The 19,402-nt window shown below is 32.4% G+C and overlaps 3 protein-coding genes across 3 annotated transcripts; 2 read left to right on the forward strand and 1 right to left on the reverse strand.

Moving 5' to 3' along the window:
• Positions 1–7,974: 7,974 nt before the first annotated feature.
• On the forward strand, positions 7,975–11,676 carry LOC129307744 (uncharacterized). Its single transcript, XM_054948621.1, has 6 exons — positions 7,975–8,029; positions 8,182–8,271; positions 8,400–8,546; positions 9,382–9,479; positions 10,708–10,918; positions 11,341–11,676. The coding sequence occupies exons 3-6, from the start codon at positions 8,540–8,542 to the stop codon at positions 11,424–11,426; spliced, it is 402 nt and encodes a 133-aa protein (XP_054804596.1). The 5' UTR covers positions 7,975–8,029; positions 8,182–8,271; positions 8,400–8,539; the 3' UTR covers positions 11,427–11,676.
• Positions 11,677–13,331: 1,655 nt separating this feature from the next.
• On the forward strand, positions 13,332–15,453 carry LOC129307982 (translationally-controlled tumor protein homolog). Its single transcript, XM_054948937.1, has 5 exons — positions 13,332–13,490; positions 14,451–14,524; positions 14,675–14,803; positions 14,897–15,054; positions 15,139–15,453. The coding sequence occupies exons 1-5, from the start codon at positions 13,463–13,465 to the stop codon at positions 15,254–15,256; spliced, it is 507 nt and encodes a 168-aa protein (XP_054804912.1). The 5' UTR covers positions 13,332–13,462; the 3' UTR covers positions 15,257–15,453.
• Positions 15,454–16,123: 670 nt separating this feature from the next.
• Positions 16,124–17,883, reverse strand: LOC129308810 (universal stress protein PHOS34-like). Its single transcript, XM_054950203.1, has 4 exons — positions 17,689–17,883; positions 17,054–17,152; positions 16,796–16,917; positions 16,124–16,279 (listed from the first exon to the last, which is right to left on the reverse strand). The coding sequence occupies exons 1-4, from the start codon at positions 17,881–17,883 to the stop codon at positions 16,153–16,155; spliced, it is 543 nt and encodes a 180-aa protein (XP_054806178.1). The 3' UTR covers positions 16,124–16,152.
• Between the last annotated feature and the right edge of the window lie 1,519 nt (positions 17,884–19,402).

Here is a 19,402-nt window from a genome sequence, read left to right on the forward strand (position 1 = left end):
AGTTTTTTCCTTTTAAATTTTAAGAAGGAAGGATTGAGTATAATAGATGTTAGATTAAAAAAAACATGTTTTTGAGTTATAATTAATTTTGGTAAACATAAGTGTTTGAATATATTTCATGCAATTATAGTTTTAACTGCTTTTCAATTCTATTTAAATCCATTTTACATAATTTTACAAGTTATAGTTCTACTGATTAAGGTTTTGAGGAACGCGCCTAAAGTTGCTATCATCATTTAAAAAAACAAAAAAAAAAAACATGTAAGGTCATGAAAACTGAGCAACAAAAAACTAAAGCGTGTAAGAAAGCAAAAGCTTGGACATGATCATTTCATGCTTATTTAATAGCTGCCCACATAAAGTTGGGAATACAGATAGAAAAATATGAATTGAATTGGATTAAAATTAACTTATTTTAACATGTATTAGAAAAATCTCAATCCAATCTTGTGAGTTGGCATATTAAATGGATTGACCCAGAATTTTTTTTCAATTTATTTTTGTGAATTAAAAAAATACATCTAAATGATAAATTTCAGTTTGATATTCTTTCATAATTATTATAGATATAGCAAATATTAATTTATAATATTTACACGAAATATATAAATTGATTTAGCTAAATAAGTCATGCTTAATATGGTTTATAATCACAAAATTTTTCTCATTTTTTAATTAAAAAAATAATAAGGGTTAAGCATATCAATTCTAACCCATTAGCGTTAACTTAATGACTCACGAGTCATATGGTCCAAGTCATTAAAAAGCCATTTTTATTTGCGTTATTTTCTAACTTAACTTAACGCAATCCTTTAAACCAGTTATTTGTGCCAATCCATGTAACCCAATTCATACTTCCAACTTCATACACGGTTAAAAACTTTAAAGTTTGTTTATCGTGGCTATAATGAAATTTTTCAATGCAAATGAAACAAGGAAACAAATAAAAATTTAATTGCAAATATAATATAGGGAGAATTTCAATAAAGACCCATTGATTAAGTTTATTCAATTCAAAGCCTCTAAATTTATTAAATTTAATTGTAATCTAGGGATACTAATTTGATATATATTTACAAATAAAAAATAAAGTTGTCTCTCATTTAAATTAATATTAAAACTTTTTTATTTGACCCGTTCTTTCTCTTACTTTACTATTAATTTACTTACGGAATTTTATGCATTGCCTTGCTTAACTTGTTTCTATTTTATATGTTTAAATCATCTTAAGACAATTTGTTGGTTTGTACACTGCATAATATTCATTAACTTACGCATTGTTATTCATTACTCTACTTTACTTATTCATTGTCAAACTTTCACTTAACTTCATTTCAGGAGAATGAATAAGTGAAATAAGGTAATTAACACAATTCTGTAAGTAAAAAAAAAAGTAAATATGACAATTCTAATATTAATTTAAATGAGAGATGTTTTTATCTTTTTTTAAAAAAATTAATATCAAATCAATATCTTTTAAATTATGGTGAAATTTTAGAACTTTGAGTTTAAATAAGCATGGTCCAATGGTTTTTATTGAAATGTTTCCTATAATATAATCAAACTCCAGGATATGATATATTGATGAAAATCTAGATATATATATATTTTTTAATGCGTGTTCTAAGTAATTCAGAGATTGAGTACTTCAATCACTTGGCTCGTACCAGAATTGTGCACTTTGCTAGTTTGCTAAGGGTGAAAGACTCCAAAGAGCTAGCTGTCTCTAGATTCTATAATTCATGTCAAAATCGAACTAAGAGCTTAACACTGAAGACCCTCTTTCTTGCCTCCGTCACCTTCGTGTGCTCAGTGCTTGCTCCATTGCCTTAAACGCCATTGCTAGGTGACGTGGTCCCTTAGCTTTCCCATGCCTTCAAGTATAATCTCCATGTTTGAGTCCATGGAAGCTCGTAGGTCCTGTGTTACCCATGTTCACCATTGTTATATGCCACAATCAGCTTTGAGGAACTTGAATTCATTGGGCTGCAAACAAGTTCAAAGCAAATTTTGCATGCGGGGCGATTGAGACAAATAAAACAAGTTTTTAGTAAACTCTAAGTGTGCTGTTGTTTTTGTTAATTGAAAGTCAGTTTAATTAAAATCAACTATTATAATAAAATTTGTATTTAAATATATATTTTTAAAAATTAATTGAAAATTGAAAATTATGTGTATTATAAATGGTAAAATATTCTTTTAAATATATACTATTAAAAAATACACTTGATTTATGATGATTGTAATTTTTATTATAAATATAATATATTAAAAATATTTAAAATGTGATAAAAATTTAAATAACATAAAATTTGATACGTTAAATGATAAAAATTAAAAGAATATAAAAATTAACATATTGAAAAAAATATATACAACAAATAGTTCAGAAATTGTATATAAAAAGAAGTAAAATTCATAATCATTCACTCTAGTATATTATTATTTTAATTTTTAAAAATCTAAATACATATGAATGCAAGCTTTAATATTCTCAATTTCTCATGTCATTTAATTAAGAAGAAATATATATGGAGGACTTTGACAATTCAAAAAGAATCAAAAGGCTGAACACAAATAAGAAAAAAATGATTGTTATATGTATGGCATGTGTAAAATAAGGGGGTGACATGGGAAAATAACAGGACAGACAAACCTCATTTATAAAGTCAGTTTGAAAAGTTAGGAAGACTTAAGTGGCTTAATGTGAATTGAATGTATTCTTAGAGTACTTCCAAAATTCACTTTTATTTCATGATTTTTTTTTTTAAATAACTTTTAAATTTTAAGAAGTGTCAAAAATAATTTTCAAAAGTTAAAGCTAATTATCTAAACATACTTTCTCTCTCTCTCTCTCTGCGCGTGTGCATGTAAGAAGAGGTGCTTCACAAGTGTGTCAACGTCCTAGTTAGCTTGATGAGATGAGTTATAGCTCTTAGATTCACAGCCCAACTACGATGTAATAATTCCTTATTCTCTAAGATAACGCTTATGTACTCGTGAACTCAACATCTCCACCCTTGATCAAAAAAAATAGCCTTGATAGGATCATTATGGAGAATGATATTTTTTTAACCTCTATCCCAAGCATACTTCAATCCCGTAGAACATGCCCACAATTCTGTAGTGAGAGCATCCCCATCTTGGAGTGATATGCAAAAGATTCCATTATCATCCTATTTTGATCCTTTGAGATATCCCTACAGCCGTGTGACATCTGTCATCTCTAAACAAGCTCCATTTACAAACACTCAAAATCTCAAAACTATTTTGGCACACCTGCTAAGATGTATTTTGCTTATGAGACCAATTTTGCTAAATTCTCAATCCTGTTTTCCGCACGCACTTAAGGATAGCTAATGCATGCACATTAATAGCCTCATAGAGACCCTTCTATTTTGGAAAATACGCTTTTCCATCTTTGCTAGATAAGCTAGCACACAATAGTGAACTAAGAGTCCCAACTCTCCCTTATCCACCCCATGTTCTTTGTAAGATTAAGCTTACACCAGTCACCTCTCTGTAGTAAAAAAAGCATCTCACGTACTCATGGTTTCACATGTTTCTCCCAAAATTTTCGAACAATAAGACAATCTCTAAGGATGTGAAGAGCATCCTCATCATCCCTCATGCATTTTGAACACAACACATTATTGGTCATGCTTTTTTGGTCTCTCTTTGTATTAGTCAGGAGTCAGTTATGAAGCCTAAACACATTTCAAGTTACCCGCAATGTATACTTGCCTTAATTGAAACTCTCATGCACATTTAGCACAACTTTACTCAAGATCATTTTTAGAATATTATCAATAAAATCATAGACCTGATTATGAGGCACTAGATTGTTACTCTCAACCATATAATTTTCATGAATGAGTAGATTTGCTGATTGGCTTGCTCGCCATGCATTTTGAGACAATCTTGTTACTATGATTTTTGTAAAACCATTGTTAAGGTGTAAAAGTTTTATATGTTTTGTACGAACTAATTATTACTCTTGTAACTAGAGTTTTTTTTTTTCATTTAAAATGATGCATTTTTATTGTGATATATTTTTCTTTTAATATTTATGCGATACAATTTAGAAGGGTCATATTCCTACACATCTTTCAATGATCTAATTCATCTAAAGTATCATGCAAAAACAATCACCCACATTTTAGTAATTGGTGGAAATATATTTAAAAAATTAAAATTAAAAATGTAACGATGATCAAGCTATGCCGTTGTGTAAAAAATTATACTCATTCCCTGTTGTACAATTGTTATCTGTCATGGAATGCGTCTAATTTTGCCTCCCTAATTAAAATTTAGCGGATTTGGTCTAGTTATTTACCTAAAATAGGATTTAGAGTATTTTATTTATTATAATTTATTTTTTTTAAAAAAATAAAAGACATTTTTAACCAAATCTTATCCTAATAAAATAGTTATTTGTAGTTAAACTAGTACCATTTTTATTTTTATCTCTATTTAATACAATATTTTATTTTAAAATAAATATAAATTTATTTATTTATTAGAATATCTTAAAAAAAGTAGAAAGAATATAATAATTATACCTTCAAATATTAAAAATATTTTATAATTTAAACATTTCAGTTTTTTAAAAAATTCTTCCATTTTTTTTGGAGAAAAATATAGGGTCTGCTTGAAAATCTATTCTGAAAATAGTTTTCTGTTTTTCAGAATAAGAGAATAAAAAAATTTATTTAATAACGTATTTTTAAAAAATGTTTTAAAGAACAAAAAATAAAATATTATTATAGAGAATAAGAAAATAGAAACAACTTTGAGGTGTTTTGAAGAATAAAAAAGAATAAAAAAATACTTATTTTTATTATTTTTTTAAATATATTTTATAAAACACTAATTCTCATAATAATAAAATAAAAACACCTTCAAACAACCCTTAATTATCTCTGTCACTTTATCTAACCTTGTCATTGGATTAGATGTCTTCTCAAACCAGAAGAACCCTATATCGACGAGAGTCGAGGCCATGACTTTCCCTCTTCGTTTCATCCTTCTTTGTTCTGCTGCTCAACGAACTAGTTGTGAGCTTTAACTTATAGCTCCCCTGCCGTCGACCATGTGGGTGGCATCTATCCGACTTGCTACATTAAACCTTACCTTAAAGTGGCTTTCTTTATTTTGATACTTTTCTTTTCGTCCTTCTCAAATCAAATATCTATCAAGCTCTTGGTTAAATCATTTGGGGCTGCAGAACTTGTAGAGCCACCGTCATGAAACTAGGTTAGCTAATAGTAGGGTAACCTTGCCCTATGCATTCATAGATGGGCCAAGGGAATATGCGTTTTGTTTGGAAAGTAGTTTAGATTAAAAGGGTTGGGAGCGTGTTAAAACCTTAACATGGGTCTACTTATTTTATTTGGGACACGGGAGGTAGTTTAAATTCAATTCCTACACTTATTCTCCAAACCACTTAGAATTTGTCCGTTGAATTTGATCAAATAGAACTTTTGGATTGAATGCCTTCCTCTACATACTAATTAGACCTTCGTAACCTATTAGTTGAATATATAAAGGGTGTGTTTGGATTTTAATTGAAAAAATTGATTAAGAAAAAATTAATTATTAAAATGTGATGGTGTTAAGATAAAATTTCAAGAATTGATTATGATATTAATTTTTAAAATGAAATAAAAATTTACTTCACTGAAATGAAGTTTGAAAAGTTAAATAAAATTTAAAAACGTGAGGTGTTTGGAAATTTTATAAAAATTATTAAAATCATGATTTTGCGGCTAAATAGATATTTTTCAGATGTTTTCAAACAGACTCTAAAATGATGTGAAGTATCTCATAAGGCTCTCCATGAGGGAGAGACGTGTGATCTGAATATCAGCTTTAAGGAAAATATAATGAGTCTGCTTGATTCTTTTTTTAGATTTACGCTCTCTGCTCTCGTCCTTTCAATCTAGCGGGTGGGGAAGAGCCACCTGTATGTGGTTCTATATTTATATGTAGGCAATTTTTTATTTCATTTTGATTCTTAATTCATGCGTAGGAGATTATTTTTTTATTTCTTTCATTCTTGATTCATATATATATATATGTATGTATGTATTTTTGAGTCAAAATTTTCGATTCATGTCCATCTCTCATTACAACTTATTTCCATTGAATTTAAAACTGAATTGAACCGATGACTTGACCATTTATCTGATCCGGTTTTTAATTGTGAAGCAGCTATAGTTGACCTGAAATTAACCTAGATCAACTCGTCCAACCATACAGGTTGGGTTGGGAGGGTTGTTACTTTTTTCAAATTTTGATGTCAGGATATAAAAAAAAAAAAATTGCAGAAGCCTGAAGCCCTAAATCAATGGCAAAATCTTTCTGTCTTTCTCGATTGCTCTCAGTCTTGCTCTCGCACCGCTCTGATCTCACTCAGCCTCTCGAGCTCTAAGCCTCTAATTCAGACTCGCTAGTCGCACCGCTCTGCTGAGTCTGTTCTCGTTCTCCGTCTTCGAGCTTCGACTGAGACTGCTGCTCTTGTGGACCTCTCTGTCGCGTTGTCGTTGAGCTTCGAGGGTCTCGTCCTTGCTGTCGTCCGTCCGCCATCCCTGAGACTGAGAGTGAGCGTCGAGGGTCGTCCATCATCCGTCAGGCAGCTGCTCTCCCTCCCTTCCCACTCGATTTAGGTGTCTCTCTCTCCTTCCCTACTCGATTAAGAACTTTATTGAGTCTATTCAGATGTTGGCGTGCTGGTTGGATTCAGGCGTGTTGCTCTATGTGATAATCTGATAATCATAATGTTAATATTTCCTTTGTAACTGGTCAAAGCCAAGATTCCTTGCTTGATTCCTTTATGTAGATTCTGCAAGTGTAATTCAATTTCTTGCTCGTAGTCGTGAACTGGAAGCCAGTCGATTTCTTGCTCTGTACTTACTGAACTGGAAGGCACTTGATTTCTGCAAGGATGAATATTTTATTTATTTTATTTTTTGTTTTTAATGATGTTTTGATGATTGGCGTTGGACTTGAATGTGGCATTGTATAAGATTTTAAGTCTTGAAGAATGTTTTTTTATTTAATTATATTATTTTATTATGTTTGGTCTAAATCTGGGCCGGTTTAATAGCCGGTCCAGTTTTCAGTACCTTGCTTATTTCAGTTTGTGCTTTGAAGTATTGCAAGCAGTTGTATATATTGTATACTATTTAATGTCAGTGATACGTCATCAATGGGGCAATTCATTCTGATAGCTATCTACTCCTCAGCAGCTGCATTTCTGATTGGGCACATTCCTATAGCTGTTTTTTCAGAATAAAAAGCTCAGCTCACACATTAATTGGCAAACCTGACAACCCCCAAAATGAATTTTATGTATGCTTCCTTTCTTGCAATATGGTAGGGTGGGCTTTTCAAATTTTCCCTAATAACTTCTTGAAAGGAAGATGCATCCCAATCAACAAGTGATAAGGTTGGAAACTTGACAGAAAAAAAACTGTCTGATTTTGATGATGCAAATGGGTTTTTTCTGTATTGTCTTGAGTTACATTAACAGTCTATCATTTGCTTCTGAAAATTTTTGTGTAAGTCATATAACTTGAAGCACTTTTTGGATTTTGTGGTTTGCATTTTTTGATGCAAAGTGGTTTTTGGCTTTTCTTGTTTACAGACTTAATTGGTATGATGAAAGGCACAAGCAAGACTAGTACACATTCTGAAGAAAAGAAAAAGAAAAGAAAGAGAGGAAAAATTGCTGATAATGGTGAAGCTATTAGAATGAAAATTGAAGGTGAAAAAATGTTTCTATACACCTCATTTGATATTATTTGGTCTTTGTTTCTATCATTTTTTTTGGCCATCAATAGAATGGAATTGTATTTATCACTAAATTATTAGATTTATTTCTGTGTGCATATGCTGTTTCAGAGGATAGTAGCCTGCTGGTTGAAAAAAAGAAGAAATCTTCAAATCTAAAAAGAAAGAAAAAAGACAAAAATCTGCTTGAAAAGACAAAGGCCAAATGGCCAAGTTGTTTCGAAGGAGCAAAATGGTGAGTAGAGAACTATGGCAACGCTTCGACATATTCTGATACATGTTTCCCTCCTTTTGTAGTTGTTCCCCTTCCCTACATTGGTTTTTCATAATGTTTCAGTATTATGACTTCATGTTGATCTTAGTCAAGTTTTATTCCTTTCTCATCAGGCGGAGTAGGAGAGAATTCTTCTGAAGCTCAATTGATTGAAGACTTTAAGGAGCACGGGGAGATTGATATTGAAGTGACAAATCAATCTTGTAATGAAAAACAGCTCTTTTTTTGTTTGTTTGTTTGTTTGTTTTTCTTTTGTGTGTTGTGACTTGTGAAACAACACTTCTGAAGTTAGTGATTTCATCTTCCTCATGAAGTTTTCCTGATCTTGTAGGTAAGTCAAAGAAAACTAAGAAAAAGAGAAAGAAGGAAGCACATTTTGTAAAGGAGGTTTTGACCTCACCAGCAAATGGAGGGACTGACCAAGATGAGACGTATACTATTTCTTCTGGAGATGAGGATTGCTCAAAAGGAATGAAAAGTAATAGTTCAACAACAATTGTCATTTTACATGTCGTTAAAATTTGCAAATATAGTGCTTCCGAAACTTCTGTGATGTAACACACACTCATTCAAACACAAACAGTGAGGAAACGGGTGAGGGAAGCAGAACAGAAAAGGAGACAAAGGAACGAGAGACAGGGCAGGAGAGATTTTTTTGGGGGGGGGGTCTGAAACAGAGAGAGAGGGAAGAAAATAATGACAGAATAGCGGGGGCAAGAGAGAGGTAGCAGAATGAGAGAGAGAGAGAGAGAGCTTTCAGAAATTAACCCATAATATTCATTCATTCAGCAAAAGTCCCCTTACAAGAGCAAAGCCTAGTTTATTTAAACTAAAGCTGCCTGCCTATTAAGAAAAGCTTAATCACTCATCCAAATAAAGCCAATTTTCAGATTTCCTTTTACTAAAAATTAAAATAACACAAAGGAAACAACATATTAAAATAACACAAATAATAATAATCTACTAGCCTAGATTTCTTCGAAATATATTATTCTTATATTCCATCTTCTGTTTGCATGATGCATGCAAAGCAGCCGTATATTTTGTATTTTCACATGTTGCTTACAGCATACAGTGCTATTGGTTTATCTACATGTTTTCTGGCACATGCACATACATATTTAACTTTCCCGGTTTCCCCCCACCTATTTACTCCACTACGCTCATTCCTACACATCTTCATTGTATTTATTAGTAGCTAACTTCCATCAAGAAATCTCTGCTAATTTTTGTTTTTATTCCCCCCAAATTTATGCTGTAGACTAATTTGTCATGTCTGAATAATTTCTGATTGTGGACCACTTAACCTACAGAATGGATCATGGAATACCATCAAAGTAGGCCCGGCTTGAAGGCATTGGAAGATCAAATTGATGACTTTATAACTGCCCATGAAGAAAAACTAGAAGAGGTAACCCCTTCTCACACCGCATATTATTCTGAATCTTTTAATCCTTTATTTTCCATCTTTTCTAAATAACTTGTTTTTAACAAACTTTCAATAAAAAAGATTGAATGATGAGGATTTATACGCCTTGTGATTGAAGTTCATGCATTTTTTTCTTAGTCTGGCTCGTTTATTTTACTTGTATGCTATTAGTTTGGGTCATTGCTTTGGTGTGCAATCTCTCTAGGTTTGTCACTGGAGAAAGTGCATCGTATTTAGTATCAGTTTCTTGTCTTTATTTTGTGATCATTATCTGTATGTTCACTTAGAACTCAAGTAGTTATTTGGAATTTTGAATTGATATTGATCAACATCTTAACAAATTAGGTGCCAATTGCTATATTCATTGTAGCTTTCAAATATAGGGATAAAAATTCATCTTAATTGTGAAGGAGGACTTTGAATTGTGATCCCCAATTGTTATTCTCCCATGCTTGAGTTTGCCTGTGATGTCTTGATCTATAAAATATATTTGTGGCTGCTGGAGGAGGGTTTCTTATGCTAGCATTAAAATATGGAGGTCATCATATTCTAGTATCATTTGGATTATCTAGCTTGAGAATGATGGTGTTGTGGTCATTTTCAACTGGGAACAAAATCTGATGTAAATGAAATTTCCATTTTGCATGGCTTGATCCGTTTGTGCTCCGCTTCTAACCATTTGAATCTTCTTTATATTTTCTGCTTCTTGTGTTTAAGCGGAGGCTTTGTTTGAGGCTGTGGAGTGAAACTTTTGATGTTGTATGTATCCTTAGTGAAAGAAAAAAGGGGATAAGATCCTCTTAAAAGAATACCAATAATGAAACAGGCCTACTGGCCATTTTTGTGAGACATGCTTCAAGCACCGGCCATACGAGTGACCACTATTGATGACCTCACTAATCATGCATGATCAGTGACCTCGCTAATCATGTCTGATCAGTGACAGTGTTATAGACCATGACAATTCCAATTCAAACCTTTATAAAACACGAGAAAGTAATTCCAAACAAGTTATTATTAATGGAAACGAAAGTTTAGAATACGGTTCCTTCTGTACAAAATGAAGTCAAGTTGTATTTATGTTTTCAGTGAGGTTCTTAAAATATTCAACACTCCTTATTTATTGTTAATGATATGAATGCCCAAAGTGCCTGACCTATGTTCGGTCCTTATTCTAGTTTCCCTTTGTTTTTACCATGTTTGCATGCAGGAAAGAAAAGAAAGAGAAGCTCGTGCTGCAGAAGGGGGATGGACAGTTGTTGTACACCATAAAGGTAGGAAGAAAACTACTGACTCTGAAAGTGGAATTGTTGTGGGTTCTGTTGCGCAAGCTGCTGTGGAGCAAAAAGCTGCCAAGAAAAAGAATAAAGAAGTATCGCAAAATTTCTACCGTTTTCAGAAAAAAGAGGCCCAGAGAAATGGTATGATCCGTCTCTACCAAATGTTCAACTATTTTCTTTTTATCCTGCAGCAATTACCATATGTGATTATCTGGTGAATGGTATTGGCAAGTCAAATTTGAACATTGTTGAGCCAAACTAGGTCCTTGAATGCGATCTTTTTTCCTTACAATCTACAAGGTTCTAGAAAATTTGTTTCATTTGAGGTAAAGCATGGTAGTTAGTAGTTAAGTATAGAACAAAATTACTAAGCCTAAACTTAGAACAAAATCGTAGGTTTTTCTCATTCTGTTCTATGCTTGTCATCCTTGTGATTCCCTCTTTCCATTGTTGTCCTTTTTCTTCCTCCCCTTTTCCCTTTTTGTCTGAAACTTAATACTACATATTTTTACAAACAGCTGAAGATTTGTTTTCTTCATGCTAATGTTAACTTTCTATCCCAGAAATCATGATGTTGCAAAGCAAATTCGAAGAGGACAAAAAACGGATGCAGCAGTTGAGAGCTGCAAGGAAATTTAGACCATATTAAACGTTTTCTTATCCTTACAAGGCCTGGATATGAATAAGAATAATCCTATGCAGCTCACGTACTCTAAGATAGGAATGGCTCGCATTCCATTCTAATTTTGTCATGATTATTATAGTTATCAGTTTAGTGTAGGTCATAGCTCTTGTAATTTAAATTATATGATTTTTTTTTTTAAATTGGGGAAACTATCTCTTGCCTTTGTGAATGTTTTAGTTTAGTTGAAGCGCAGAGCATTTGGTTAGCTATTAAAGTATTCTTTATTTAATTTTTTCCAACTTTTTTATTATGTTTTTGAATTAACGGGGATTGTTTGTCTGTCTTGTTTTGTATTTTGACTAGAGTCTTGTACTTTTGTTTGAGATCTTGTAAGATCCAAGATGGGGGTGTTGATGACCAGGCTAAAGGTTGTTGACATTGTTGATAAATTGTACTTATTATTATTTTTTAAATTTAAACGCTGCTGAGATGAATGAGATTTGTGAAAGAAAAAAATTAAAGGGAAATTTGTTTTTTATCCAGTGAAATATGTAAATAAAGAATATAAATAAACAAATTGTACTGACCTTGAGGAAAATCACATTTTTTGAGTTGTAAATATTATATAATTTTATAAATTCTTTTGTTATATTGGAAGGGCTTCTGACCAACAGGAGTTGGGTTTAGTAAAAACAGATGCTCCCACGTGACTCAGTTTGAATTTACGTTAGCAGATATACTTGTATTTAGTACATGTTTGCTGTATGAAAAAATGTTTTTTAAAAAAATAAATGAAAAATGTAAGAAAATGTTATAGGTGAAATTTTCCTTTCCTTTTCAGAAAAAAACTTTTTTACTTATCAAACATTGTATTAGTGGTCAATCCTGTTCACGCTTTTGCAGTCTAGTAGTATGCAAATTTTCTTATAAGTGGAAGGTCTCACGTTCTTTCCTACTTATGGTATCATGTTGTTAGTGCATATCTTTCTAATTTTAAAAAAAAAAAACTCAATAAAATAAGGTCTCTCTTAACTAGAGCACCTTCTTTAGGTAGAAAACTCAATTATACTTCATGCTTCCATAGAAGAAATGCTCAAGTATGATGATAGTTTTTATTTTGAATTTTAAATCATGTATTTTTATAATATAAATATTGAAAGTCATGTAATTATAAATCATAAATAATCCGATTTACTATAAATATCATACAAAACATTGCCCACAGTTTAGTTATTAGTTAAATATATCATTTTAAAAAAGATAAAAAGTTACTAAAGATCAAAATATTTTATTGTATAAAGTTATAACCATTCTCTTCTGTGCATTTATTGTTCATCATGGAAGGGCTGCTTTTTTTCCCCTCAAGATATCCTTATAATTGATAATTATAAAATTAATATCAAAAAAATTTGATGGTCATTTAAGAAGTTTTTTTTTTAAGTGATGCTGTCCATACACATCTCTAAAATTTGAACTCTAGAATGACATTTAAGGAGTGCACTTGGTATAAAAGTTTTATCCCCTCCCTAGCATGACACATTGGATTTGGTCTGGTTGCTTTCTTAAAATTATTAATTTTTTTGGACCAAATTTCTTATAATAAATTTGGATGTATGGATATTTAAATTTAAGTTTAGATTTGAATCAAATCCATTATTTAGATCCATAAAAATTTATGTAAATCTCTTCTACACTTTAGTTATTTAAAATATTAGCTACTCTAATCCTTTTTCTTTTTCATTATTTTTGAATTCAACATTTTGAATATTATTCAAATAAATGATTTTAAATATAAAATTTTAAACTCAAATCCAAATAAAACATACCTAAATTGAGGCGGAAAAAAAATCGGTGTCGAAATTTACTGCATGTATGATGATGTATTTATGTATACCTTTCCTAGTGTGATACGGTAACGTGGGAGGGTCAACATCCGAAGCCCTCGAAAAATAAATTCGGCCGCACTGCATATTCTCAATCCCTCTTCGCTCTCTCGTGCCCCCTTTCCCTCTCTTTCCCTCGAACTCTGCTTGGAGCGATCTGAGAGAAAGTCTTCAATCATGTTGGTTTACCAGGATCTCCTCACTGGTAATCTTCTGATTGAACTTTCTCTTTGAACATCTGTGAATTTTGCTTTTTGCGCCCGTTTTCTCATCCGTGATTTTCGTTTTCGGTGTAGCTGCTTTATATTTTTATACTTCCACTCTTGAGCAGTAAATTCTTCGCTTGATTCTGTATTAGACACTCTATAGCTGTTTGGTTATGATGAGTTTCTTACGTATGCTACTTTTAGATCTACTTGATCACTATCTTCGTTGATGTTTTTTTATCTGGATCTATATGTTATCGAAGGTCCGGCTACATATGTTGTTTGGGCTGATCTTGATTTTGTGCTCTCGGGGACAACTTCTAGATCAACGGATCGATTATTTTCCATGGCTTGATTTGTTCGCAGTAAAGTGCAGTATATACAAAGAACCAATGCGGGGGAACTTTTTTTAGTATTAGTAAACTAAATATCTTGTCTGGAGTGTTTTCCTCGGCCCTAAATTTGAAGGCCATTGTTTTATGCAAGCGTCTGCAATCCGCGTCTGGTTGGAGTTCCTTGATTTGTGGGGTCAATAATTGTTCCATACTAATTATTCATCTTCCATAGTTGATGTCGGCAAATCAATTTTTGAATAGAATATAGTGGCGAGCCTTTCTAGTTAACTAAGAATATTATCATTGAGTAGCGAATTAAAGTTTTGAACGCTTTGGATCAACTGAATTAATTGGTCATTTAGTGCATATATTTGAAAGGCGGTTTTTAAATGTTATACATGTAAGCTAACTACAGTTCAAATTTTTGTTTTTGGACCAAAAGCTGTTTCAAATAGGCTAATTGTCTTCCCTAAGGTTTTCATTTTGATGTAAAATACTATAGAGGACTTACATGTTATATTTTCAACCTTGAGTATTTTTTTCTTTTCATATGTTGGAAAATTGACTATGCTCATTTACTAAATATGTAATTTGGAATGGCAATTCTGACCATGTATCGTGCAGGTGATGAGCTTCTCTCGGACTCGTTTTCATACAAGGAAATTGAGAATGGAATGTTGTGGGAAGTTGAGGGGAAGGTTAGTAATTTCTCTCCACTTGTTGCATTTTTTTTGTGTTTATCCACTCATTTGGTTTTCTATAGATTAAAAACATTTTTTCAGTTTGTTGGTTTACATATTGTTTATGTGTATGGCAAGTTGAGGACCTTTTCTTTTGGGTTGATGTAGTGGGTTGTTAAGGGAGCAGTAGATGTAGATATCGGTGCTAACCCTTCCGCTGAAGGTGGAGGAGAAGATGAGGGGGTTGATGACCAAGCTGTAAAGGTTGTTGACATTGTTGACACATTTAGACTTCAGGTTAGGGCAACCGTTCAACAATACTCTTTTCATATCCTGAGTATTTTTCTTCCAAGTTCAAACTGTAAGTATTTTGTTACCTAATCTTTGCAGGAGCAACCTGCCTTTGACAAGAAACAGTTTCTTGTCTTCATGAAAAGGTATATCAAGTTGTTGACACCCAAACTAGATGAAGAGAAACAAGAGCTGTTTAAGAAGCACATTGAAGGAGCCATCAAATTCCTGCTCTCCAAACTCAGTGATCTTCAGTTGTAAGTTTCGCTACCACCAATGCTAAAAGTGCCTTTGTGTGTTTCTGCGCTATTATATTTGATGTGATTTATCAATATCTGCAGTTTTGTTGGGGAGAGCATGCACGATGATGGTAGTTTGGTCTTTGCTTACTACAAGGATGGTGCTACCGATCCAACATTTCTTTACTTTGCTTATGCTTTGAAGGAGGTGAAGTGCTAAGTGGCACCCCAACCCTCGAACCTGTGGTTTCTGCCCGCTATTTATCTGGTTTCTCTTTATATTATGTACCAAGTGACTGGAAGTGTTCAGGATTAATGGTGTGTTATTTATAAGCGAACAATCTGACGCTTTTAATTTGAAGGACAGTTTATGCTTTGACTCCGCTAAATTTTGAATGCCAGTTAAATTTCTTATAATTGTTCTCTTTTTTAAAAAAGTTATTTGTCCTTGAAAGGTTTTACTTATGAGAAATGATTAACTTGATCTTCTAGTCTCAGCCTTACACGGAGAATAAACTCACAGATCAGGACCTGTTCCTTCAGTACAAAATGATCTCTTGCTTTCAATTTCAGTTCTTCTGTAGGGCAATAAGATCCTGATCCATCTTTCACTGTGGGGAACATGCAATTCTTGGACTGTTAATTTAACAATGAGATTGTTCCCACAGATTTCCTCGAGTAAATCAGTCCGGTTTTGCAACTTTATAGTCTTCTAGAAGTTTGATGTGATCCAACACTTAAAAGACTTGAAAAGAGCTCAAATAGAAATAACAATTTTGTCGATGGCAATGTTGGGGGACATGATGTTATGGTCCTTAACAGCTTCAAGGGAATTCATTATTCTCTCCGTGTTAAAAATGAAAATCGGAGGTAAGTTGAGCGCAAGTTGAATCCTTTGTTTGTTGTTACCCCGTTCTGTATGCTTTGAATGATACTGGAACTCAAAACTCTTTGATGATTGAATGGAGTGTCTACTGAACATAACTGTCGACACTGTTGGCAACAGGGCATCCTGCTTTTCATTGCTAGGGTGTCCTAGAAAGCCGAGAGCCATTCTTTTTTTTTTTTTTCCTGGTCACAACAAGAGCCCAATCTCAATAACTTTGGACCGCTACTTCACTGTACACTATTGCGGTGGAGCCGGGAAGAGGAAGAGATTCGCTTTATCTTAGGCCTCTTGACAACCATCACTGAGCATTGCGCATGTTGCACGCAATAATCACTCACGCTGCCAAGAACCACCCTGCAACACCAATTGTTAACTCGTAAAAAAAATGTTACAGTATCAGTTAGTTCAGCTGATTTAGTCGTTTGTTGTGGACCCAATAACCTAAACTCAAATCCCTTTCAACTAGAGTGATAAGTTAGGAGATATGATTGACACTTTAAACATTCACGTATAATTTAAGGTGTCACAACATATCTTTTTGTATAAATGCTGAAAATACACAGAGGCATAATTTCTTTAAATTTTCATTGCCATATAATTTAAATTTTCCATGCATTGTACAATTTTTAAAAGTGAATTATACTATTCATGACTTACAAATAATATTACATCATATTATATATTTTATTAATGATATAGTAAAAGGTGTCCACCTAGTGGGATAAAGGCTTGTTGTTGTTGTTGATATAGTAAAAGGTGTATCAATTGAATGCTACCTCACTGTCTAGTATGATGGGAAAGGTTTTGTAAGTTTACTTCTTCAAGCCTCATCCATATTTCATGTTCCTAAATGATCAAACTAATATATACCTTTTGACAGCACCATAACCATGACTAACCAAAACAAGAATGGTGGCATCAAATTTATCCGCCGCTTCACACAGAACATTCCTTACATCCCCCTCCAGCACTTTTGTTATTACATTCTCCACCTGCTGAACAAACGGTCTGTGAAGTAAAACCTTTCATGCTAATTATAACTTCTCATCTTTTCAAACGAACAAGCACATCCCATTTTGAGTACAGACATTATAAAGACAAAAGGCACTGTTATAAGAGAGTTATTACTGATTTTCTGCCACAAATCTCCTTGGCCTTTTGGATTGTTTTATCAGCCATACTCTCAAGATCTTCTCCTAGAATCGATACAAACTCTGCTTCCAGATTCTGAAATAGAAGCCATCCTTAATTTCATTAAAGTTTTGGCATGTACAAACGACGATGACGATGACGTTAGAGAAAGAAGTCTCACATCTATTAATTAGAAAGTAGATTAGGATCTAGGAATATATAAAGCTTGAGATTTATCTGATTATGTGGTTTAACTTATTTTGATGAATTGGACAATCCTCAGATACTTTAAATACAAAGACTTTGACATGATATCAAAAGCTATTCAATTTGGGACATGAAAAAAGGATGACCGAAAAAAAATATAGGCAAAAGGAAGAAGAAAGAAAAAGCAGGAGATTAAAAAGGGAAAAATGAAAATTATGGACCTAAACACTCTTAGACTTGAAGAGTACACAAGCCATGCAAAAAGAGAGAAAGGAAATAATAACAGAGTGAATAATAAAAAAGAAATCTCACATCTAGTAATTAAAAAGTATATCAGAAACATATAAAGCTTGTGATATATTTAACTAATGATTTAGGCTATTTCAGTGAATTAGACAATCTTTGAGCACCCTTAATATATAGACTTTGACAAATGTAAGTCGCATACCCTTGATCTCAACAAGAGAAGAGGTAGAGGGTTTGGCATGAACAAGCATGAGCTGGAAATAATGGGATATTTGAGAAGGGAAGAAATTGGTGAGTGCCCACTCTAATGCGTAGAAGCTATGCTCACTTTCATCAATGGCCACCATCATCAATGGCTTCCTCGTCTTCTCCATAATTCTCTGCAAATCCTGAAGCTAAGTTTTGGTTCTTCTGCAATATGCGCAACAGCATGCATGTTTGGTCACAGAAGACGAAGGGTGTTTCATTTATTTACACGTGTATTGTAGACAGTTATATTCGTAGATTGTTGCGCCCTCAGACTCGGTGTCCTAGAGCCTGAGATATTGTGAATTTCTTGCGCTAAAAAAAAGGTCAAGCTGTTACAATAATATCGACAAAAGGTAACCTCTATCATGACTTGTCAAAGTTCTATGTCGTCTTCATACAGCTTAAAATAAGATGCAGTATCATCACTATTATGTGTACATCATATTTTTGGTATATATAAATTTATATAAAAAATAATTTTGGTCTATATGAGATATACTTAAAACATATTTTGATGACAGTAAAGATTATCCTTTTCAAATTGGCCAATGTGAGGTAAACTTTTTCAAATTAAATTACTACCTAATTAAGATTTGAACTTCTTGTTTAAATGACAAGAGCTTCTATCACTTACAACAAATTGATTATTTAACCTCTCCTGGATTCACATAAATTTCAAAATATTTATATTCTTTTTATTATATTAATTGTACAAAACTCAAAATAAATTGTTTATAATTTATAATAGCTCTGGAATTCTGTGCTTTTCAATTTTATACGTATTGATATTTATACTTATTAACATTCACTAGTTTACCACTCGAATAAATTAATTACATGATTTATTTAACGTTTTCGGAATGGATTAAATGAATTTAAAATATTTAAATCATAAAGCAATATGTTATGTTAACCCTCATTGCAACTTTCTTGATCAATCACGGCCTCAAGAACTCCAACGTTAGGATTTCTCTTTAGCCCCAAAAAAAAGTGCCAAAAGTTTCTCTATATACGTCTTTATCTTTCTTCATCTTCCCTCTTTTTTCTTCTTTTTTAACCAGAATCTCTCTCTCTCTCTCTCTCTCTCTCTCGACCCTTCACAAAGGCATAAATCAGTGGTTGCTTAGAAAGGAACTCAAGTGGCTGTCACGGACATTTTTCGGTTTTAATAATGACAAGGGGATTATTCTTCTAGCATTTTAACTAAGGGAAAACTCTTGGAAAAAAAAAGAAAGAAACCTAAGGGAAGACTATATACCTATATTTATAATCATGGCTCATTTTATTTTCTTTTTATTTTTTTAACTTTATATGGTTATCTTTGAACTTATTCATCTGATTTTTATTGAGGACTTGACAAAAATTTTACATCAAACCTTATTTATTACCTGGTAATATTTTTGGAATTTATTTATTTTGCATATATAATAGTCTGTTAATTCTTTTGACAATCCATTGATGTCTAAAGATTATGTTAAATCTTGATTACTTTGAGTTTAGTCGAATTTATTTCAACATTTTTTTAAAATTTAATTTTTTTATAACCGTATTTTTTAGATGTTTTTGAACTTCATCTGCGTTTAGATAAGGTTTTTCTTGTATAAAATGAAGCTTGAAATATGAATTATATTAATTTTATATGTT

Source organism: Prosopis cineraria, unplaced genomic scaffold (genome assembly GCF_029017545.1).
Source record: "Prosopis cineraria cultivar Desert tree isolate PC_DT_omini unplaced genomic scaffold, ASM2901754v1 PC4, whole genome shotgun sequence".
In the NCBI taxonomy this organism is placed as follows: Eukaryota; Viridiplantae; Streptophyta; class Magnoliopsida; order Fabales; family Fabaceae; genus Prosopis; species Prosopis cineraria.